At 37.6% G+C, this 25,473-nt stretch overlaps 1 protein-coding gene across 1 annotated transcript in view; it reads left to right on the forward strand.

The window, feature by feature from the left end:
- The window catches only part of LOC149067975 (ATP-dependent RNA helicase DDX3Y-like), a 77,521-nt gene that overhangs the window by 11,226 nt on the left and 40,822 nt on the right, over positions 1-25,473 (forward strand). The window contains exons 3-6 of the mRNA XM_089251994.1: positions 750-932; positions 3,662-3,808; positions 3,912-4,008; positions 6,387-6,518. Coding sequence (XP_089108120.1) covers positions 750-932; positions 3,662-3,808; positions 3,912-4,008; positions 6,387-6,518 — 559 coding nt within the window. The remainder of the gene's footprint in view (positions 1-749; positions 933-3,661; positions 3,809-3,911; positions 4,009-6,386; positions 6,519-25,473) is intronic.

Below are 25,473 nucleotides of genomic sequence, written 5' to 3' on the forward strand. Positions count from 1 at the left end.
AATATAAGCCATGTGTTTTCTTTATCATAGGCTGAGAGAAAGAAAGCTGTCTATATTTTCAATATTGAAAATAAAAAATTGAGAAATATATATTCACATACGAGTACAACGAGATCAACAACCAATAATATTTACGAAAGAAAGATGCTACGTTTAACATAAATTCTATTGCCTTTCTCTTGTCTCTCTAACCTCTATGTGTTTGAATCCAAATTCCAAGAAAAAAAATCTAGGAAAAATTCGAGAAATTTGTTCTTAATGTAAATGCAACTAAAAAAAACCTGGTTTAAATAAAGTTTTTTTTTAAACAACCCTTTCTCAGCTTGGGAAGCAATCATTTAGATTGCAGAAACTAGATGACTATTTTATAAGTCTTTCAAATATTGCTTCATCTGGTAATTTTTCCCAAATTTTTTGCAAAACCTTTGCCACATAGTTTCTTCAAATATTCCTTAGAAGAAACTAAATCTGTTTCAGTGTGATTTTCAAACGCACTCAACAATAGTTATTGCACATAAGATAGGCATTTTCATTTGAATTTGGTCAGAGAAATTAAATTGAAATGGCAAATAGATGTTTTTTAAATTTATTTTTAACTTAAGATAAACAATAGCTGAAAGAAGTGAAAATAATAGGAAAATTGTAAGGTCATGTTTTTAGCTCATAATCCTTGCATATTTTGAGATTTGTAGGTCATAAAAATGTGATCCCTAGTTGTAAGTATAGTTTTGCATGGTGTTTTTTTACAGGAAGATATATGAATCCACATATGAGGGGTCGTCCAGGGACGCAACCAACTGCTGACCAGAATATGATGAATACAGGACAGTGGGGGATGAATCAGATGAATCAGTATGGCCAGGAGCAGAAGAGGAGCGACTGGACTGGTCAGGTGCAGGACTGGGAACACAAGAACCAGTTCAAGCAGAGAGGTAAAATGATTCATGTTTATTTTAAGCAATAGTTTCTTTGCGGTTTTTAAATTGAATTTTTGTATAATTATTTCATGAAGGTAATTTATGACCACCTCAGTTCATTCTGACTGTGTAGGGGAAACGTTTCTCGCTGCAGATTCCAAGCTAATGCCATTAATGTAACGAAATGTTATTGAGATGATGAAAACTTAATTTGCTGAAATTCAATCAAATTTTTACTTACAGTGTTGTAGAGCTCTGGTATATTTCCTGATGTTTCTGGAAATCGGTATGTTCAAGTCCAAATTGGTCAAGAATATCTATTTTGACTTCTTTCTGGGATAATAAGCCAATATTGGACCATATTTTTCCTGAATAAGTTATCAATGCAGGGTTCCCAGCAACCTGGAAAATCGGGGAAAGTTGGAGAAATTAATTCCCATTCCAGTGTGGTTGGTCTTCTTTTTTCCCATATATCTCTTTCTGATCCATTAGGAGAGAATACAAAAGCCTTACCAACAATCTTTGGCCCAGATCCCATGGCAGCACTCAAGGAGGAATCAAATATATAGGTTTATACTGTAAGTCCACCAATACTTCGTCACTGGTGGCAAGTTTTCTGTTGTAAAAATTTACATCTTCTTCGCAGCGAAAGCTTTTGTAATCTATTGAAAGGTCTGTTGTGCATTTCCCCAACTCATTGTCTACAACAAAGGAACTGATCTTCCAAGGTTGCAAGACTGGAAAGGAAAATCAAGACACTGAACTTCGCGCTTTATTACTGTATTTTCAAATTAATCTGATTTTTTTCACCGAAAACTATCTATTTCTGAAGCAAACTAAGCTACATAATTAAAATTATTAATGGCAAACATTTTCTTGTTCTTTAACTTCAGATTGTTTAGTAAGGTAACATGTTTTCTTTGGGGTCAAAGTTTGTTTCATTGACCTAGCATCAAAAGTTATTTTTCTATGCAATAGGTACCACACACAGGGTTTAAGCTACAGTCGCATTTTTAAAAATGCGACAAGAAAATCGTAGAATGCGAAAAAAGTAGCAGCCACTTTTGCAAAAATGCGTACAGGAGGTACGCAACGAGACGTCCAACCATCAATCATTACATTAGCATTGCAGTATTTTGTTAAAGCTTCCCGAGTCCCCCCCCCCCATTTTCGCTTTTTTGCGAAAGGAATTTTTTATCCAGCTTAAACTCTGATAGGCGCACACACACATCAATATTTCCAGCTTGTGATGTCCCTCACAAAAGGTTGGCAACACCCCTAGGAGCCACAACACACACTTTGAGAAAGACTGCCCTGCCGACTTAAAATTAGTGATAAGAAAACTAGAATACACTTTGATAAACAAAAACTGCTCCTTGTCTCCAATATTTTCAACCTGATTGTTTCATATTCTAGTTACTAGTGCCCTAGAATGGACCATAAAATTTTATTTTTGGACATTTTTAGGTGAAACACTCAATGAATGTTTAAATTCAGATGTACTGTACATCTGACCCATTAGATTTTGAATGAATCAGTCTTAAAAGACAACTAAATATTGTATTTGCACATCACTGTTATTGTTAATTAACTTACAATTTCAAATGATTTTTAGAACTAAGATTGCTGAAGTTCGATCCTTCCACACTTTTTCTAGCAAAACATATGCACACCAAGAAAATAAGTTTCCATCAAAGAAGTAATTAAATATCGGTAAAACTGAAAGAATTTTTTTTTTAAATTATGGATTTAATGTGAATTCTATCTTCCACATCCAACTGCAGTGGTTCTCAAACTTTTGTCACTCGTGGCCATAGTCCCCCCCACATCCTGGAGTAGGGTAGCTAGGATCTCTTGCAGGTCCCCAGCAGATTTTCATGGGGCCTTATGAATTTATGCATGAAAAAACAAATTAAGAATCATCCCTAGGGCTGGTGCCCTGTCAGCTTTTCCCTTGTGGGGATCATCTGTAGCTCTCAAAATAGTTTAGTATAGATATTGTACATCCATTAAAGAACCACTTCAAAGAATAAATAGGCACACATCAATATTTCCAGCTCATCGTGATGCCCCTCACAAAAGCTTGGCAACATTCCTAGGAGCCACAATGCACACTTTGAGAAACACTGCCCTGCTGACTTGAAATTAGTGATAAGAAAACTAGAATAGATTTTGATAAACACCACTCCTTGTCTCCAACATTTTCAGCCTCTGATCCACTTGACAGAGGTTGAGATGCTTTAAGAATTCACTATCACAGTGGACAATAGATGTATGAGAAGATAAGTAAGGGCTTTTATACAGGCAAGTTCTTAGAAAAATTGGCCTGGCCTATACTATTTAAATACATATATGCTTTTAATAATAGCAGAATTTGGGTTGTGGCTCTCACATCGATTTGTTGTGCTGTTTGTCACCCTGTTGCTTTTGTGGCATGTTTGGACATCTCTTCATTTTTAGCTCTCATTCTGTTTGTATCAAAACCATCGGGGCTGGATTAAGGAAAATATTTGTTCCTGGGCAGGACTGCGAAAGAAATTGGTCTTGATTTTAATAATGAATTTGAATAACATTTTAGCCAAAGGCACTCTACATAGACTACTATTCTGCTTTGGCTGCAAGATTGTAGGGTCCTTAGATACCTAAGACATTTCGATCAAAAATTATGAAGTAGTTGACTCCTATATATGTGTTGGATATTTTTTCCCATGGAAAATAGTTTCTGGTCTTTTCTTTTATTATAGGTCCATATGTTAAAGACAACAGCATGAATGCAGCCATGAACTATAACCATCACGCTGTCCGTGCTGATTCCTATGTGAACCCTGCCCAGGTTGAACAGCATGACCAGCACAACTACATAGCCGGTCAAGTTGATGGGCATGCTGGAGGTTTGTTTTGAATGTTCATTTTATTTCTATATCATATTGAAAAACTTGAACTTCATTTTTACACTCTGTGGAATTGCCTAACGAATTGACGTTTTTGTTTTAGCAAACGTGAAGAATTTTGTCAATTACAACAACCGCAACAAAAAACTGAACGTCGATACATTCAGACCGAATGGGATTGTCCAACGGAAGCCTGAGAAGTGAGAATTTTGCTTGCATTGATATTTTGGTTGTTACCTGGAGTTAAGGAATCTGGAATATACTGTGTGGGCCAGAAGTTCTGGATACACTTTGAAAAAATAGACTAAACATAAGGATTCCCGTGCAAACCTCATCCTTTTACCAAGGCAGTTTTTTAATGATAAATAATACAAAATTTTGCTCACAGATGACACTGTCACAAGAAACTGGGCATAACACAATGCAAAAAAAACAAAAAAACTACATAATTAAGATTTATGCGTTACATAAAACTCCCAATTTAAATTGAGTACTTTTTCACTTGTTTACATGTAGCCGGAGTTAAAGGAGGGTGGGCTCATATTTAAATAAGGTAGTTTTATGCAGAGAAAAATCAATTATCAATAATTGTACTGTTAGTCACCTTTCATGTGTGTCAGGTTTCTCATATTGCTACGCCATCTGTAAGCATTAGTTTGAATTTATTGTTTGGAAGAAAAACGTGACACTACAAACTGTACCTTTTTATGTCATTGTTTTATTAATTACTTTTAAAATGTGTCCTGGACTTTTCGCCCACCTTGTATTTATCTAATTGTTTGATTTTTCCTTTTGTTTAATGAGATAGCTGAACTTAATCTGTGTAAAACTGCATCTATTCTTACTTAATATCCAACCTTTGACAGTGTTTTAAGTAATTTGTGTGTTTTATGTCCATGAATGAACGATGGTGTAAAAAATTTAAAACTGATTACATTTGGTGTTTTGGCTGACAAAGTGACATCACAAATAACATGTTTTTAACACAAATAAAATATGATCATTCCTAAGTTTATCTCTTATGATTATATGAAATAGAGAGAAAGCTTTGTTGGGGTCTGTGAATTGGTTTTCTGTTTACATGTAGATATTGTAAAAGTTTCTTTATACAAATACAAGATTCAAAACCACAAAAAGCAAATCACTGAACAAGGTGGCTGGAAAAAAGTAAAAGGGAGAAGAAAAATATTATATACAAAAATCCCCAAAAAATTATGGTTGATGTAATCTAAATATGGTTGTCATTCTTTAAATATAGATAGCTTCTCGATTACTCCCATCCATCATATTTACTCTTGAACATGTCTATCTTGGGGAATTCACGACATCAGTGCATAAGCTATTCCATGCATTTACAGTCCTGTTGGAGAAAAATTCCCTGCAACACAATTTAGAATTATCCCTAATTAATCACAATTGGCGTTCCTGAGTCAAAGCATTTGAAAGCCGGCATAACAATATTTCGTGATCAATCTTATCTCGATGGCAATTACATTGTTCCATAGAAAACATTTAACAATCGAGTCTTTCTTCATATCTCAAGCCTGGTATACCTGACAGTGTTTCTTTGCACCCCTTGAACCAAGTCTTCTGAAGATAGGGTCTCCAAAACTGCACAGCATAATCTACTCTAGGCCAGGATGAATTAGGCCTCAGCCTTTAAAGTAACTTCCATGTTTGACCAGATTAAATGCCTTCTGGAAATCAAGGTAAACATCTACATTTTTGCCTTTACCCAAAGCTTTAGTCACGTGGTCACAGATGCAAGAGATTAGTTACACAAGACTTCCCCTTCCTGAACACATGTTGATTATCCGACAAAACATTATTCTTATCTATCCACTTCACTAATTGACTTTTAATAATCATTAATGAGAATTCCCTTAGTGATCTTGGTTCTATCCAGGATAGTGACACCATTCAACTTGTAAGAAAACCGTGGGTTGTTCGGATCAAAATAAGCGACCATGCCCTGGCAAAGGTAAAAGACGTGCTCCATTCATTTGCTCACACTGCAATCCTGTTTAGGTTGGTCTGGATTGCTTTGATTCCAGACTACCCTTCCATTAGTTTCACGACATCTGCGAATTTACTGACAATCCAGTGCATACCCAGATGGAGTTTATCAATAAATCCATACCAGTGAAAAATAATTACTTTGGACAGTTTTTATTGAAAAAATTATTGGCACCTATGTTATTGTTTGAATTTGTCAAGCTCTAGTCTGTGGGGACCAAATGCCCCAAAGCAGAATATGCCGAAAATTGTGACATGTTGCGGAACAATTCTGGTGGCAATTTTAAGAAAACACTTTTGTATAGAAAACAGATGGGGGGAATTTTTACCACAAAACATTTTTATTTGGCTAAGGGCTCATTGCAGAGCAATTCAGAGCCTTCTGCTTTGAAGACCAGATATAACTTTAAAGTGGTATTTAAAATTTCGTATTCTGCTTCAATCCGGAGGATTATTTTTATTCACTTCTCATGTAGCATTTCAAACTAATTGCAGTTGAATCTTGCAGTACAAAATCATGTGGGAGACTATGAAGTAAATGAATATTCACTATATATTTCAGCCGAAACTGGAGGGATCAAGATGCCAACAAATACGATCCCAACATTCGCTGGGAGCGAAAGAATGGGATGATGAAACCTGATGATGACGACGATTGGTCAAGTCCTCTGCCACGTGATGAAAGAATGGAAAGGTAAGTGCATTAATGAACATTATCATGTAACTTTTTTTTTGTCCATTTTGAATATAAACATGTGCATCATTTAAAATTTGTCTTCTGTATTGGCCAGAGGAGTATTTCAATTGACAATAGTGTTTTTGTTTGTCTTCAACTGTCTTTGCTTTTAAAAAAAATTGACATGGTTGAATCTTGAATCTTGAAAATCTTGAATGCTATTATGTGGAGATGTGGTTATTTTTATTGCATTTTGTGGCATTGAATTCCGTGTTCGTGTAAACTTATCATAACATTGGCCAAAAATAACCATCTGAATCATCTGATGTGGCCAGTGATCTCAAACTTAATTTTGCAAAAATCAACTAAGTGGCATATTCTCAGATCACTTAGTGACTCGTAGCACATTTACAAATCACTTACGGGGCCCTTTATCTATCTCGGACTGTAGAAAAGAGAATATATGCCTTATATAACCATTAATCTTAGTCTGGTGAATTGTCTTTACTATTGTTGTTTCTTGTTACATATCTTCTCCATTAAGATGTGCAGTTCTTTGGTCTGAACCCTTATCATAGTGTTATATCGAACCACTGGAAGAATATATGTATATATATATATATATATATATATATATATATATATATATATATATATAATATTATCTAGATTAACCCAGGCCCCTGTGGTCCAATATACATTTAGAATAAAACGATGACTCATGAAAAGAAGGAATCAGTTAAATTTCATTAGCATTTAATATTTAATCAAATGATCATATGAAAAGAACGAGTTATATTTACACAAAATAAAAGTCAATTAGAAAAATCCATTTCCACGATATCAAATTCTGCATAATACATAAACAAAATACTGTATGTTTAGTTATAATAATTTTAACTTGATGTTGGAATATCTCTTTTAATCACTTTTTATACCTAATTTCACCATCTCTGCCCCCAGTAAATTCCTCCTAATTTAGATCTTAACTAAACGTCTATAATTTACTAAAATTGTGGTAAGATTTTCTTTCCTACCTTTTCCTCCATCCCTTTCATCACGGATGATTGCCGCTCCTGATGCTTCTTTTTGAAAAATGTGTATAAACAAAAAAACTACATTTTTTTCAACTTGATTTCTAGTTTGCACTAATCAATCTGCTTTAATTTTTCAATGATTCCAAAAAGTAAAGTTTTGAGGGGTACCAACCCCCTATTTCAAATTGGTAGTCCGGCTTCAAAGAAAGATCCTTCCATTGGGTGATGAGGATTACGTAGGTACAAATAGTATTAAAATTGACATCATTGGTCAAGGTTCACCCCCTACGATCTTTCGAAGCATATGGGAGGAAGACGTTTTCTGTGGGGGGGGGGGGGAAGTTGTACAAAAAAGAAGGAAAAGAAAAGTAGAGAGGAAGCAAGAAAGTCAGAAATAAAGTCAATTGCCAGCAGGTGGCAATACAATGGTCAATAGGCTTCAGTATATAGGGGGGAGAGAGAAAAGAATACGAAGCGGCTATTACGCAAACTTTGAAGGGGCCCTTTAAGTAAGTGGCCATAACATTAAGGAGTGTTGATGGAGGCGAAAGAGCATGTTTTTTACAATTTAAATGGCTCAAGTCCCCTTTTCTCTTATTATATTATATTGGGCTGGAAATTGGACCTCTCCCGCTTCATCTGATAGCGATGGCTATTGACGCCATAGCAATAGGACCAAGACTAATGCCGATGTCAGGCAGAGGTGCATACTCAGAATTTGCAGTCTCTTGCTTCTTCTTACCAAGTTTTTTATAATTCTGGGTTACCCGGCATCTCCACCAAAAGATTAATATAATAATGATAATTATTTCAAGTCGCATAATTTATTTCAAGATAATTTGTTAGAGCAAAAAGTATCAACATCCACTCATTACAACCATTGATTTCTTGTCTAGCAAGTTTTTACCATTCTTGTCTCTCCTTACAATATGCAAATTATAAACAGCATATATTGTTTTTATGGGAGGGAGTTGACCTCTTAACTGTCTTTAGGGATTTTGTTTCCAATAGCTAAGGAAAGCACATCACTTTTTTTCACTGGGCAATACCATTTTGTCTGTAAATAGAAGTACAAACAAGTTTCTATTGTTGCCACTCACGACAATAAAACTGAGCTAAAACACTTCCTTATGAAGTTATTAATTTATGGACACCCTGTAGTTTTATTTCCAGTTGATTCAAAATTCTCAGTGATAGAGTGGCATTCGCTATCTAAGTTTGTTGGCTCCATTGAGTGTGATCCAAAGATGTTTGTCAAAAAGGGTCTGGCATCAATTTCAATTCAGTGTGTGCAGGCTCATTTGCAAAAAAAACTTCTGAACAGGTGCTGTTGATGCAGGTGATAGTATATCATAATAACCTCATGAAATTGGAATAAGTGGTCCATATGTTTGTATCGTTCTCCAGAATCTTCCAAAACATCGCTTGGGGAGATTTTTTTCCTGTGGATTTTTTGGCTCTTGTTTGAGAAATGCACTTGCTTCATTATTTTTGTGTCTCAACAGACAATTTTGCAAGGGATATTTTTTTATAGAACTCATTAATATACTGACAGAAGCATTCAATTATGGGTTGCAATATTTCAACGGCTCCTTGAAATTTGTTTTGTTGCTTTGTTTTTTATAAAATGAGACATTACATACAGGCATTCTTCAGGAGGTGACACTGTCTTCAATATATAAATTCATTGCATGAAACAAAATTGAAGGTGTTTAATGTTTCGTTTTTCACTCCAAATGCAGCTGGGGTGTAATGTGATAGGCCTCCTCGTGGTGCACTCGGTAACGCGAAATCTATCACACGTCATTGTCATCGCTTTTTATGCTCATATACTTCACCTTCAATAGCCCAAATTACATGTTTATTTCTACGCATCTTGCAGTACATGTCTTGCGTCTCGTTTTGTCCTGTACTTGTTTATGTCTTTTGTGTCCAACCCCTCATTGTGGGCCCCGTTCAAGCGAGGAGGGGTCCTCCTGGATGGGGCATTGCTTCTAGCATATGCTCCATCCGGGACGCTGTCTACCTGTGTGTTTGCTGTGCGTGGAGACCCGTAAGGCTGCAGATGGGGATCCTGGTTAGCCTGATGCGCTAGCTTTGGCCTCGGATTCAGCTGAAACGGAAGGCTTGGATTAGCCCCGTCCAGGTCAATCGGCTGTGGTCGCCTTGGTGGCTGGAAGGGGTTACACTACTGGGCAGGTAGAGGGGTCGGGCCTGCTGGACGTCGTTGAGGTTTGTTGGTGCTGCTTCACGACGATCTTGGATCTTGAACGCGTCTGCTAGCCTGTTTCGGTGGTGTATAGCTCTCACCTAACCTGACGTTGCTACTAACCTTCACCAGTTACGTGGCCGCGTCCCCTCGTAGGGCTCCATGGTGGGTGAGAGTGGAACAATACCCATTCAAATATGGGAAAAACAAAAAATGCACCAAAACGTCAAAGAACTGCACTTAGTGAAACAATTGTCACAGAAATTGCTTCTTCAAATCTATCTACTGTCTCATTCTTTTTCTTGCACAGTTCTGATAACGATAAACAGCTGTCAAAAGTATCACCATTCTTGATAGATAAAGCTCTCTATGGCACAGTTGGAACTTTAAAATCAGTGAAGGCTCTTCGTTCAGGAGACCTTCTCATCGAAACCAACACTCACAGACAAGCCGAACTCATTCAAAAGCTCACATCTCTCGGAGACATTCCCATAACAGTCGAAATCCATCCCACGCTGAATTATTCACGTGGCGTCATCTCAGACCCTAACTTAATTAACATGGATGAAGATGAACTAACCCAGGAGCTAGCGTCTCAAGGCGTAACATCTGCCAAACATATCATGAGCCACAAAGATGGCGATCTAGCTCCATCACGAAATATAATTGATATTTTCATCCCCAACATTGCCGAAAGATGTCAAAATCGGTTATTATAACCTCCATATCCGGCCATACATACCTAACCCTGTAAGATGCTTCAACTGCCAAAAATTCGGTCACTCACCTGCGAAAAGTGCGGTGAGAGGGACCACATTTCGGACAATTGCACTTCAACATCATTCAAGTGCGTCAATTGCAGTGGCAATCACCCCGCATTTGACAGAAAATGTCCGAAATGGAATGAAGAAAAAGAGATCCAGAAGATCAAGGTCCTTAATAACATTTCATATATTGAAGCACGCCGTCGTATAATCCCTAAACAAACTCCAATAGCTAGTAGATCATACTCTAATATGGTAACAAATCCATCAACAGCTAATACGACTAACAATATCGCCAAAGCAGCTGTAACAACTCAGACCGAACCCATAGCTGATACATCCACTCAAACATCATCTAACCAACCATGTAATAGTTGTGGCTGCTGTTGCTCTGCTGGATTACGGAAGGAGTCCACCACCTCCGAAGGAGCGGGAAAAGCAACAGCGAACACATTCAAAGTAACTACAGGTACTAAGCCAAAAATCAATGCTGGAAATAAATCTAAAATAAAACTATTCAAGACTGGATATTCGAGAAAAGCCATTCAGAGAGCAAAGAAGAACCCTACATTACAAAACATGTCACTGTTTGATGACAAATCAGTTGGTGACATGGATCTCGATAATCCGCCAGAATCCGGTGGTACTCGCCGGAAATTAGACCGAAATAAGTTCAAGGACCTTGAACCGTCTACATCTATTTGAAATTTATGGCCAACATAATTTAATGGAACATTCGTGGTCTTAGATCTAATTATGAAGATCTCAAGGATTTGATCAATCGCTATCATCCTGTTTGCGTGGCACTCCAGGAAACTTTCACGAAGCCCTCGGAGACATGGAACATCAGGCGGCATTCCCTGTTTCGTATTGACTACGATGACGGGAGTAGAGCCTGTCGCGGTGTTGCTCTGCTGGTTCCACATCACGTGTCATTGCGCGTTCTAACGCTTCGCACGAACCTGCGAGCCATCGTGGTGGAAATCTCTACAGGCCTAAGAGTTACCATCTGTTCCATTTATTTGCCACCAAATGACACCATCTTACAGAGATCTAGAAGATCTGATTGATCAATTACCACCACCATTTTTTCTTCTTGGAGACTTCAATGCAAATAACATGATTTGGGGTTCTAACAGCAACACCCCTCGTGGGGAAATGGTTGAACGACTGTTAGATGACATGGACCTTACCATCATGAATGATGGCAGTTTCACTCATTTCCATGCCCCAAACAATAGTTTCACTGCAATAGATTTATCGTTATGTTCACCCACACTCTTGCCCAACTGGTCCTGGTCGGTTGATCCAGACCTCCACGGGAGCAATCATTTCCCTCTAGTGGTCAAGTGCCTTGATCGACGTCATAGCATACCCGAGTGACCTCCTCGGTGGAAGCTTGTGGCAGCCCGATGGGCCGAGTTCACGGTCTAGGCAGAAATCACGGAGGATATGGTTTCGCAACCCGACGTCGACCACTGTGTCGACCTTGTGACTAGTTGTATCATCTCTGCAGCAAATGAAACAATACCCAAAGTCTCCTCAAAACTTCCTATATTTCCTAAACCTTGGTGGAACCACGAATGTAATCTCACTATTAAAGCTCAAAAGAAAGCATGGAGTAGGTTCCGGCGGTATCCTACCCATGAGAACAAGTTGGCATTTTTAAAAGCAAAGGCGATAGCAAGAAGGACCAGGCGCCAGGCTCAACGCGAGTCCTGGCAAAAGTTCACGACGGGAATCAATTCATCAACTTCATCCAAAATCATTTGGGACCAGAACCGAAAAATCAATGGTCATTATCAGTCTCATCCTATCACCATTTTAAATATCAATGGCACTATCATCAGCGATGTGAGGGATATTGTGGACACCATCGCCGCCCATTTCGCCGCTGTTTCCAGCGATGCGAATTATCCCCCATCGTTTCATCGCATTAAATCATCAGCGGTACGCACATCGTATACCTTCCGGCCTTCTACACCGGAGGGGTACAATTCATTGTTCACCCTTCATGAACTGACAACGGCCTTGCAGCGAAGTTCTGACTCAGCTGTAGGGCCCGACGCCATTCATTATTCCATGATAAGACATCTCTCACCAGAATCACTGTCACATTTACTCATTTTATTTAATGGGATCTGGGTCAGTCACTCATTTCCTGACACCTGGCGAGCAGCCATTGTTCTTGCATTCCCGAAGCCTGGCAAAAATCCTCAGCAACCTAACAGTTACCGACCTATTGCGTTGACCAGTTGTCTATGTAAGCTCGTGGAACGCATGGTCAACTATCGCCTTGTGCACTATCTTGAGGTTAACAATATTTTATCTAAACATCAAAGCGGCTTTAGACGGTTCAGGCCCACAACCTGCAATCTGTTACATCTTGAGACATCAATTAGACAAGCATTTGTAAAGAGGGAGCACATGATAGCCATATTTTTTGACATAGAAAAGGCCTACGACCTTACTTGGAGGCAAAGAATTCTTTCCGACCTCTATAATTATGGCTTGAGGGGCAACTTGCCCATTTTTATTAAGAACTTTCTGGCTCGCCGCATCTTCCGGGTACGGATCCGAAGTACATTATCAGCTCCCCAAATCCAAGAACAAGGTGTACCTCAAGGTAGTATTTTAAGTGTTACACTGTTTATTTTAAGACTCAACGGTGTGTTGAACCAACTCCCGTTGTCTGTCACTGGCGCACACACTGATATCAAGACGCCAGCGACTTTCCTTGAAATATTTTATCAACATGAAGTCTTTTCCAGATCATCCTCTTCATCGTGTCGTTTTTAATCCCTCGTTTCATAGACTTTTTGCTGCTTGACCTTCATGTGTTCCATCTTACGGTCTTCGTATGGTCTAGTGGAAGAACTAGAATTAGACATCAGTCGCATGGCCCCAATTGCTTGGCAACTGGCACCATGGGAGCAGTCTCTGTCAGATGTCTCTTTCATTATCATCATACTCTAGAGCCACGACAGCAGATGTCATATATCGACAGATATTTTTCAGGCACAGGGGTAGGTACAATAGGTACTTCCCCATATATACCGACGGCTCAAAGAGCCCTGGGCATGTCGGTTGTGCCTACATCTGCTGGGAGGAGACATCGTTCAAACTTCCTGACACATTCTCTATTTATTCGGCTGAACTGTACGCAATCGTTCAGGCTCTACGTCACATACGACGCAAACGCCACCGATGATGCATCATTTCTAGCGACTCTCTCAACTCATTGCAAGCACTGTGTTCTTTTACTTTTCACATTCATCCATTTATTCATGCCATTTTTCATGAACTGCATTACCTCATTCATCATGGTACAACGAAAAAGCGGACAACGCCGCTCGAATAACAACTAACATTGATAATAGCCTTTTGGTACCTGCCAGTGACCAGACCACTTCTCAATCCTCCGGGAAGTGATGCATCGCTGCTGGCAGGATCATTGGAACAATCAAACTACTAATAAACTTCATGCCATCAAGCCCACACTTGGCCACTGGCGTTCGAGCTGTAGAACTAACCGAAAGGAGGAAGTTCTGCTTGCTCGGTTACGGATGGGACACAGTCGCCTCACTCAATCATATTTATTATTACGAGAGAGTCAACCAGAGTGCCTTCATTGTCAAAGTCCATTTACCATTGCTCATGCTTTTACTTGTTCGCACAATCGTCATCATTTTACGACAGCTTTTGGTCAGAATCATCTTTCACTTCGTGACATTTATCTGACCATTGCGATGCATCTCACATTTTTAAATTCATCAAAGCCATTGGTTTATATGACAAATTATAGTTTTTACAGTTTGTTATTGTTTTATGTTTCATGTTGCTTTTTTATCATGCACAGTTTTAGTTTTTGACATGACAAAAGGACATTTTTTTTTTATTTTTATATTTGTTTTGGCGCAGTTTGACCAAATTGGTCCTTGCACCAATAAATTTAAAATCCTATCCAAATGCAGCTGCCATTTGTTTCTGAAAATCACAAATAAAATCGTGAACAAAGATTTTCTTAAACATGGTTCGTACAGACCTTGAAAAGTCCTTTAAAAAAAAAGTCAATTTTCCATAAGAGTCCGAAATTTTTAAGACTTCTGTGAGAGTCCTTGAAAAATTTGTTTTTTCCGAAATAGTTTTCTCCACTTTTTTTTCTTTACTCCGTAAGTGACGTCCTTAAAAAAGTGCAAAGCACAGGGAAAAAGCCTTAGCAGCCAATAACCCTGGATAATTGGATTTAAATCACGTTTTTTCCCATTATTCTTAAGCTGGGTTTTCGTAGGAGCAGGTTTTCTGTGCGGCGTGCAAAGTGAATCACCCAGCGTGACATGCCGTCCACTCACCAATAATAAGAAAACAAGTTCGACTGATTCCCCACAAGCCTCACGGCAGTGTGGGGCATGATTGGCTGACTGCTTCTGGAGGAGTCAAATGCGTTGTGCGCCACTCGTTTTACCGATCTTCTCTTCATTTTTGTTTTCTTTCACTTCCCTTTATCAAGCTCGATGCTTCCCTTCAAACCGGAGCATGCAGATGACAGAGTAGCTGATGCCAGGGCCGTGAGAGAGCTGATGCACCACGGTAGGAATACATAAGCGCGTAGTGTGATTATGTATTTCTCTCGACGCGAAATGATCCAGTTTGGTTCATGCGGCGCCAAAAACCTATGTTGGAATGTTTTTTCCCTGTTTATTCTCTGTGCACGTGGAACCGCTTGGCCCGACGCAATATGTAAATCGCCGGCGGCGTGCTCTCACCATCACGGGAGCTCGGCTTTATACTGTAGGCTGGTTTTTTTCCGTGTGTGTATGTCGGGATTGTTTTTTTTCTCCCTGAGATTGCCAGTTGTTTGTCAGCCATTTTATTTATTTTTTTATGATCGTAAATGATCTTGTTTTTTTTTCCTTGTAACTTTTATGGAATAAAAGCTAGAGTTCAAAATGAACTTCCGATCGTTGTTTTTTTTCTTCAGCTCAGTCGGCACGCTCTGGCCCCCAACAACCAATACCTCCTCCTAGAGTAGAAGTCCTTCTGCTCTAGAAGGTATTGCAACAACCCACTTCTCTAGGAAAACCCGGCTTTATGGCAGCATGTATCCTGTGATCGTATGTAGACGTATTTGGAGTCGTTGGAAGTCATTAAACTTTTGTACTAGATATTTTTTGCCCCGCGTCCTCTAATACCGGCGCTAGTATGACGTCAGTGGTCTATATCATTCCTTGGAAGATGTCATTGTTCCAGACATGCTCTATAGGGTTAAGGTCTGGAGATCTGGCTGGCCAATCCATCCAGCGAATATCCTCACTCTCTAGAAAATCGTCGAGCAGAAGAGCTCTATGTGGCCTCGCGTTATCGTTCATTAAAATGAACTCAGGGCCAACTGCACCCCTGAAAAGGGTAACATAGAGCTCCAAGACCTCATCCCTATACCTCACACCAGTCACAGTGCCTCTTTCAAAGACATGGAGAGGTGTGTGGCCATCCAACATGATGCCTGCTGCCCAGACCATTAAACCTCCTCCGCCATAATGGTCGATTTCGCGGACATTGGAGGGTAGGTAGCGGGTCCCTGGTTCTCTCCATATGAACGTACAGCGAGAATCTGTGCTTAGGCTGAACCAGAACTCATCAGTGAAGAGAACGGTCGCCCATTGATCCATACTCCAATCTCTATGCACCATGATAAACGGATTCTCCTGTCCGTAGAAGGGAGCGGGACGCAAACAGCAGGTCTTCTTGCAAACAACCCTCTCTAATGAAGTCTTTTGGAAACAGTCACCCTTGATACACGGGTTCCTGTGGCTGCATACAAGTCACGAGAGAGCTGAGAAGCTGTAGCACTCCTGTTACGCCTCGCTATAATCAACAAATGGCGATCTTCTCTGGCCGTCGTGGCTCTTGTACGACCTTGCCCAGGCTTTCTCTCTATGGATCCGGTATCCTGGAACTGTTTCCATAAGTTACACACGACGCTGGGTGTTAAATTGAACTCTCTACAAATCTGGACTTGAGATTGGCCTGCTTCTAGCCTCCCCACCATTCGCCACCTCATTCCATCATCTAAACGTTGGTGGTTACTTATTTTTACTGTTATAATTTGAAATGAACTGATTGTAGCAAAATAACACCAAGAAATTCGCCGAGGTGTGCTAGCGAACGAAATTAGTCTCAACTTACACGCGCTTATAAAGCCTGTTTCTCTACTGGCTCCGCCTATAGAAGCAGTGGTTTTTCATTCCATTCAGTTCTTTTCATGAAATTCTATAAAATATGCAAATTCTCTTAATTTATTTCACCAGTGTAGTTGGGTCCTTATCACTTTTCTAGTGAGCTGCCATCACTTTGTTTTGTTGTTTTATTTATAGTTTTGAGCAAAATCTGTCAAGTTGGATCTCATTTGACAGAAAATTATTTCTGCTTTCTCTTGTGAAGTTATGTTGTACTCATGTTCTGCAATTTTCAGTCTGTTTTGCTAACTCTGAAGTAAACAAACTGGGGGGGGGGAATTTTTACTTCTAATTTACATCCATTCCACTGCTGCTCACACACACCTTCAGGTTTAAGTTCCATAGTTAGAATTTGCCTCGAAAAACTGTGAACATGTTTCACATTCTGCTTTCATGCAATCAGCAGACTTTATCACATACGATCATGGCCAAAAGATCATTCACAGATTTAATATTGGGATTTACCCATCCACATGAATGTATCAGAAAATATATTTTCACAATAAGGGCAACAACAAACTTCATGATCTGTAAAACTGACTATTTGCTTCCATTAGTCTGAATTGGCAATTTAGAAACACCTATTGAAACATCAGGATTTTGAATAATTCATACACTACCTTCAAATTGAACATGAAAAGACGTCTTGCCAAAATCTTTCTCCTTAGTTACTGGGTCTCTAATTTTACATCTTTTTTCCCCAGAAGTTGTCGAGAAATATCATCTCTATGATAAAATTCTTCAACCTTTTATTTTCAGCTGATATTCCTTTCTTACCACTTTCTATTATACTCTTACCAGAAATTAGAATCCCTAAATCAGTAGCCATTTTTTTACAAAGTGCAACTGTTCTTGGACTGTGGCATATCAACTCTAGTCTTTTTTTTCAACTTTTTGCTCTGTGGTTTGGTTAGCACGACTTGTCTTATTTTAGCACTTGGCATCTAAGACTGCTGATGTCTGCACCATGCTAAACGTGCTCTCTTGTGTGCTGCAGTTTGCGGGATGCAAACAGCTGGTATTCTGGCATAAAACCCTCTTTCATGAAGCCTTCGGGCAACAGTAAATTATGAAACTCGTTCCAGTGGCAGCTCGCGTGAGAGCTGTGATGCTGTAGCAGTCCTGTGGCGCAGCGCTGAAAGTACCAAATAATGATCCTCATTGGTCGTCTTGGTCTTCTCGATATGGATCCAATGTCCTGAAAATGTTTCCACAAATTACAGACGACACTGGGTATAACATCGATCTCTGTAGCCACCTGCACTTGTAATATTGCACTGTTCCAACACAAAATGACTGCATAAATAAGAAAATAAGATATAAAATCATGTGCCTTGACCGGGCCTTCTCCCTGGGGGACCACTTAGCGTTAATGGAACATGCAAGCCCCTAGGGCGATATGTTGCACGAGGAACGAATAGCCTGCACATATAGTCAGGCGTTTTGAGGATCGATTAGTCACAAAATGGATCTGTTGCTGTTGGAAAGCTCTGGGCCAGTGTTTTCCAATTGGGCAATATTGTTTCCTTGGTAGGTGATGGAATGGCCCAGGGATGTTTTGAAGCTACAGGTATAACATAGAATCCTATGTGTTCGCTTAAGTTAGGGAGGGGTGATGAGAGAAAAAAAATTTCTGAAGAAAAGGGGGGGTTGAGATTTCTGGAAATGGAACAAAAAATTTGGAAAACTAAGCTTTAGATTTGATATTTGTTGAAAAAGGAAAAATATACCAACAGTTGTAATGTCCACAGTATAAAGCACAATACATATGTGTGAATTTTTATTATCTGTACAAGCAACTTGAAGTATCTAGAAAAGTTTGTCGTATTACTGTATGAATTTATTTACATTTGACTATTTAAACTCCCTGAGTTATTGAAAATGTGGACAAACTTCAATCACAACCCCATCAATCTTACAGAAAATCTTGCAGTGACATTAAAGTAAGAAAACTTTTAATTTACATTCATTTTATTTATTTATATTTTATTCAACTCTCACAACAGGCATATGCCCAATTACAGTGAAGTGAAGAAAAATTAAAAAAAACATGTTGCACTACAGAAAGGCAAAGAATAATACAAATAATAACAGCACAATAATAATAATGCAAATAAATATAATACAGATATATATGCCATATGTATGTACAAAAAAAGAAGTACATGAGAACTTCCACACCTGAGGAAGCGGAAAAGAGAATTTTCCAACACGTTAGTTCGGTATGATGAGACATACAAGGGATTACAAAGATTTATGCTATTACAGTGAAAACTGATTTGCGCTAAAATGTCTGGTACATACAAGTCTAAGTGCAGAATTTTCACAAAAAAAGATTGATGCATTCTGACGGCGGACTTAATGATTCATAGTGAAAAGTATATCTTATATGTCTGTATAGGAATTCGAATATCAAACATTTGAAAATTCTTGAAGTAAACAAAGCACAAAAGTCCAGTTTATGTGCGTTCAATCCTCATGTTATTGTACAAGTAATACAGATTCCAGATTATTGAACAATATTGTTTAACTAATCTTATGTAAGAATTGTAAAGACGCTGCACGGTTTCTGTATTTTGAAAAAATTTGCTGTTGCGGATTATGAAACTGGCATTTCTTGATGCTTTTGAACTATGTCATTAATATGCCAGTGGAAATTTAGTCTCTTATCAAAAGTGACACTTAAGTCCTTCATGTCTCTTTCGAGTGTTTGACCATCAATATTGTAATTATACAGGATGGTGGTGGTCGGCTGAAGTTGGTTTTCTGTGGTTCCCAACTTTGAGGCGCAAATGCGAGCCGATCTCACAGTTAAAGTCTCACCACAGAGAGCAACAGTCCTACAAACAGTATAAATATTGTCACTACACATCACTCACTTCACTTCTGAGATATAGATGGCAGCACTGAAAAATCATACACGGCACTAGATACGCACTCAAACAGTTAGGTACACGCACTTACACTTCCGGCACAACTTCCTAGGTAGTAAATTGCCTATGGCGATAGACCTGACTTGTGCTCGGTTTGAAAAAAAAAAAAAAATTGTACAGGATGGGACTATGCTTCTTACTGAAAGACAAACATTTGCACTTGGCAATATTCAGATTTAACTTATTGGTGTTACAGCATGAACTGAGTCGTTTGACAGAATTTTGTAGTGTCTCATCGTCATCTGTATTATTTATGACTTGGAAGATTTTAACATCAGCATGTATCAAGTAATTGGAATCTACGTGATTTTTCAAATCATTGATGAACAAAATAAAAAGCAAAGGGCCTAAAATGGACCCCTGAGAAACGCCAGTAAGACAAGGATAATGGGAAGATTTAGTACTATTAAAACTTGTTGGTATCAACCTATGAGGTAAGATTGTCACTGTCTCTGTTTTTCCCTCTTTTGCTTTGCTGGACTTCTCACTATGTTTCCCCTTTAAATGCCCGACCAAACCATTTGTTGAAAATCCTTTGCACTGTATTATAGCACAACATTAATATTTCGCTTTCAGTTCCCTCCACTCGATCATAATGTTATCAGGCTGTAGATTTACTTTACTTTTTTTTTGAGACATTATGGTTTATCTAAAAAACCATTGCAGAAAATAATGTAAAACTACTAATTTCTTGCCTATAAACCGCAGTGCCGTGTACGTCACACATACAAATTTCTATTAGCCATCTACATTGTCAAAAGACACCCAGACACTTATCACACAAGGTGATTTCATGATATTGATCCATGGGAATTTGGGTGCCTCTGGAGTTTTATTTAGATTTGGAAATTAAATTTATTACTAATGATATCTTATTTCAAGTATGTATTTTTGTTTGAACTTTTCTTTGAAAACAAAGTGCTGACGATAGGGCAGTGATCTTTAATCGCTATTAAATTGTTTCTTGCAGTATCTACATTGCAAAAGTTATTTGAGATTTAGGATTGTCACTCTCCAACGAAAATTAACAATTAAAACAAACAAATATATCAGATAAACATTGAATTGACCAAAGTTTTTCGAAAAGGATTTTCATTCAGAATGGGTCTAGGAATATTGTTTTTCTTTTTCTCTTTTTGAAATAGTCATTCTCTTACTACATACATTCCAGTTAATCAAACGTAGTTTATTTATAACTATTAACATTTTCCTCTAGTTGCTGATCACCAATCCCCATGTAACAGTGATTACATAAGAAAAATGGTCATAATAAATGAAATTGTTAGACTACCTCAGATTAGCTGTACGTCTAAAATTTGTATTCTTTTTATCGGTGGGATCCATGGCTAGCATAGATAATGATCAGCAGGTCTTAGGAAATTTATTTTGGATCGCATTTATGAAAAATTAGCTGAAGATGATGAGAAATTACATGAAAGCTCTTTATAGCAGTGTTTAGTGAGCAATGTGAGAGTGAATCATCTCCTTGCCCATTTTCAAATGTAATCAATGTCTTCATGTGAACATTGTGTAAATCTTTTTCTGTTAATACTCATGCCATTGCTTTCGTGCTGAATGATTGCAAAACAATTTGTAAAAATTGTTGACACTCTGCTTGCCAATTTACCATACTATGAAGCCACCCACATCTCTATCATCATTAAGTTTCACTTTATCCGAGAGAGAGACACTTTCTCTCTAGCAAGTCAACACACAGGCGAGAGATAAGTACACTAATTGAAAAGAATTTTTACTTACACAGTCGGGTCCAAAACCAGTTTTTACCCTGTCGAATGCTGTTTCCATCGCCTCCCTGCTGTCATATACAATACACAATTATACAGGACTTTCGGCAGCCAAGACCATCCCCTGATCACTAGCAACAATTGGACAAACTGTGCCATATGGTCTTCACTCAAAGATAAGGAAGGAAACAATTCCCTTCTCTTTGTTGTGGGAATTATTTGTAATAGAGCAAGGATGCATGAGTTTTCTGCAGCCGATATGGAAGTTCTGTATCTTGTAGCACGTTATTAAATGCAACTGTATTCTTTGTGCTTTATCAGTTATCAACTATCAATGTAAAGTAAGTGACTACCTGTAACGCCGTCAGTGTTCCCTTCTAGATAGAGATATCTCTAAAATTCAGTTACCAAAGAAAATTTGGCACTGCTCCTTGTTCTCTCAACCTTCTGGCTGTCATTTTTAACACTTCGATCATATGCAATGTTTATAGCACTAGATCAATCAATGAATGATCCCCGGTCGAGCCCCCAGATTTAAATGCAGCGTTTATCTTGCATTTCCTGGTTCATTATTAAATTAAATCCAGTGTGATCATTGAATGGATGACAACAATGAAAGGAATTCGTCATTTTCCCGATCGATCCCCCGTCGCCGATCTCCCCGTTAAAAAGTCTCGCCACAGAGAGCAACAGTCCTACAACGATAAATCATTCAATCATAACACTTCACTCATAGTTAGAAAAACTAGTGGCAGATGGCAGCACTACACATGCCAAGCATTACAGAGAAAAAACAAATTTCACGTTAGGTTTCACTACACGTATACGCACCTTCCCGCCGCATGTACCGATTCTTTGTGGGGTTCCGCGGGGGGGGTGCGTGGGGGGGTGCATGTGTGGTGTAGTAGTAGTAGGTAGGGCCTCCAAAAAATGGCTCGGGGATCCATGATGTTCTTAGGTCGGCCACCTCGTTGGGCAATTTGCCTGTTGTGGATTTGTATTTGTTAAATAATAAATATTCTGTTAACTATTAGAGTTTAACATTTTTACAAGAAATTATCACAGCTTTCTCTCTCACACAAAGGGTGGCAACAGCCACGGAATGAAGCGCACACACGTTTCTTAGTAGCTCTGATTTTTTTTTGTTTTTTTCGTTTAAGTACTTGTTTGGTTCTGAAGCTATTGTTGATTTTTCGATTTAACTAGGCCATGAATACGTATTTTAAACTTCATTAATATTAAACTACAAAAAGGGTAAATGTAATTATGAGAAACAAGGAGAGTTAAATTATAAGCAATATTTATTTATTATTTTTTTTTTGAATTTGTGTATGGTGATGTACAGCTATTGAAATCGACGAAACTGCATTGATTTGACGACGATATGAATATATACTGCAAGATTTGTAAGTGACAAATTTTCGACCTCGTGGAAGTTTTCAGGTGCTGTGAGTGTGAAAATCTATACCACCCGATGTGTGTTGGCGTCTCTGAAGCGAACTTCAGAAAAAGGAAGGACAAACAAAACTGGAATTGTGAATCATGCAAAGAGTCATTGGGAAATCAAGAACAAAAAATTCTGGAGATGATCAGATCCGAGATGAAAAAAATGACATCCGAGATCACAAAGAAACTAACATCCGAATGTAAAGAACTTAAAGCTGAGATTTCCGAGCTAAAAAAATCATTGGAATTTAACGACAATGCAATAAGGGATTTGAAAACCGAATTGGAGGAGATGAAAGATGAGCTAAAGGAAATAAAAAATGTCAACTACAGACTGCAAAAGGAAAATCAATCGTTGACACAAAAAGTTGAGAATGCTTACACAATGCTGGATGACATGGAATTACGATTGAAGTCATCGAACATCGAAATACAGGGAATGCCAGAAGACAAGGGGGAGAACCTCCAAAATTTAGTTACTAAAATCGGGTCCCTACTAGAGGTATATCACTGTGAAGAAATCGTTAAGATGCATCGTGTAAATTCGGTCAACAAGAATAAAGCTCGTCCTGTCATTGTGAAATTTCGTGACTCTTCGATCAGAGATAAATGGATTCAAGCCGCGAAAATTCGTAAGGGTTTGTTGGCTAGTGAACTAGACGATAAGTACCCTTCGACTACGCTGTTTGTGAATGAATATCTTACAAAAATCTTAAAGAATCTGTTTTATGAAGTGAGACAATTTAAAAAAAGCCAATTCATACAACTACGCTTGGATTAGGAATGGGAAAATACTATTGCGAAAAGGTGACGGTGATAGAGTACATCACATTAGAAATATCAAAGATCTGGACAAAATAAACATTAAAAGCAGTGAATCATCAAGTGAATGAATACGAGGTAGGTCCGACGTCACTTTATCTTGACTCAATTGATATTATAAATGAATTTTCAAATGAAAGTAAAATTAATATTATACATGTAAATGTCAGAAGTATGCGGGAAAATTTCAATCAATTGATATATTTAAAAAAAATAAATTACTCATTCGACTATTATATCTTATTAAGTGAAATTTGGATAAAAAATGATGAAATAGATTTATATCAAATACCCGGGTATTATATTATTTGTGAGACAAGAACTAGGAATAAATCCGGAGGAGTAATAGCATACATAAAAAATGTTCATGCTGCACAGAAAATCGATTTGCATATGACTACAGCAGAAATAACTTGTTCATATGATTCTAATCTCGAGTTGTGTATAATACTGATTTATAGAGCACATGATTTCCAACCAATGCAATTCGTAATCGAATTTGAATCCATTATTAGCAATATAAAATATCAATGTAATTTGTATGGGAGATTTCAATATTGATATCTTAAAAATAAACTATGAATCGGAGGAATTAACAGGCATGATGGCGAAAAATGGATTTTTGTCTTATACTAATACGCCTACCCGATCAACATCGTGCATCGATCATATATATATAAGAAATGCAAAATTTAACTGGCAGTATGAAACTGCAATAGCCAAAATTCATATAACTGATCACTGGCCATTACTTTTAAATGGTTATAATGCTGAAAAAACGAAAATTACAAAATCTGAAACTCATGAGCAGAACAACATTGATAGGGTTGATTATGTAAGCTTTGAGACCTGCATAAAAAATTATAAAGTGAATGAAAATGTTTTCTCGGAGAAAAATGTGAATATATTATACGAAATATTTATTGATATCATCTACAAACACCGTTGTTTCTGGATGAAAAGTATTAAAAATAATAAAAATGGAAAGAAAAATGAATGGATAACGGTTGAACTAAAAAAAATGATTGATATTAAAGAGAAATTATATAAAAAATTCAAGCGAAACACACATAATCAAGAAGCCAGGTTAGAATACAAAAATTATGAAAAAATGCTGAAAAAAAAGATTAGATATACCAAAGAGGAATATTTTTACAATAAATTTAATGCTTGTGGAAACGATACAAAAAAGCAATGGAAAATCATTAACAACCTAATAAATAAAAATGAGAAAATAATAAAGATACCCACTGATGAAGATCTCGGTATTGTGGTAGAAAAAATGAATGACTATTTTATTAATGTAGTCAGCAATGAATCAAATGAGACATACTGATAACGATCATTGTCCAATTCAAATGTCTTATAACCAAATTAATTCTATGGTTTTTACTCCAGTGGAAGAAAAATGTTAAATACATAGTTATGAAATCAAATAATAACAAAGCAATTGGATATGATGGCATTAATGCTAGAATGCTAAAAATAGTCTGTAAACATCATCTGCGGTTCATAACATATATAATCAATACTTCAATTACTGAAGGTACTTTTATTGAAAAACTTAAATATGCCATTGTTAGACCAATTCACAAAACTGGAAATATTAATAATTATCGCCCAATATCGATACTTCCAATTATGTCTAAAGTCATAGAACGGGTTATGAAAATGAAAATTATGGATTTCCTCAACTCTAACTCTTACTTTGCAAAAAACCAATTTGGATTTCTTGAAAATAAAAACACAGAAATGGCAGTTCTAAAACTCACTGAATACAT

The sequence above is a fragment of the Pholcus phalangioides genome, unplaced genomic scaffold (assembly GCF_987345545.1).
Source record: "Pholcus phalangioides strain wild (caught in Gottingen) unplaced genomic scaffold, Ppha-v1.0 ptg000028l_1, whole genome shotgun sequence".
Taxonomy (NCBI): Eukaryota; Metazoa; Arthropoda; class Arachnida; order Araneae; family Pholcidae; genus Pholcus; species Pholcus phalangioides.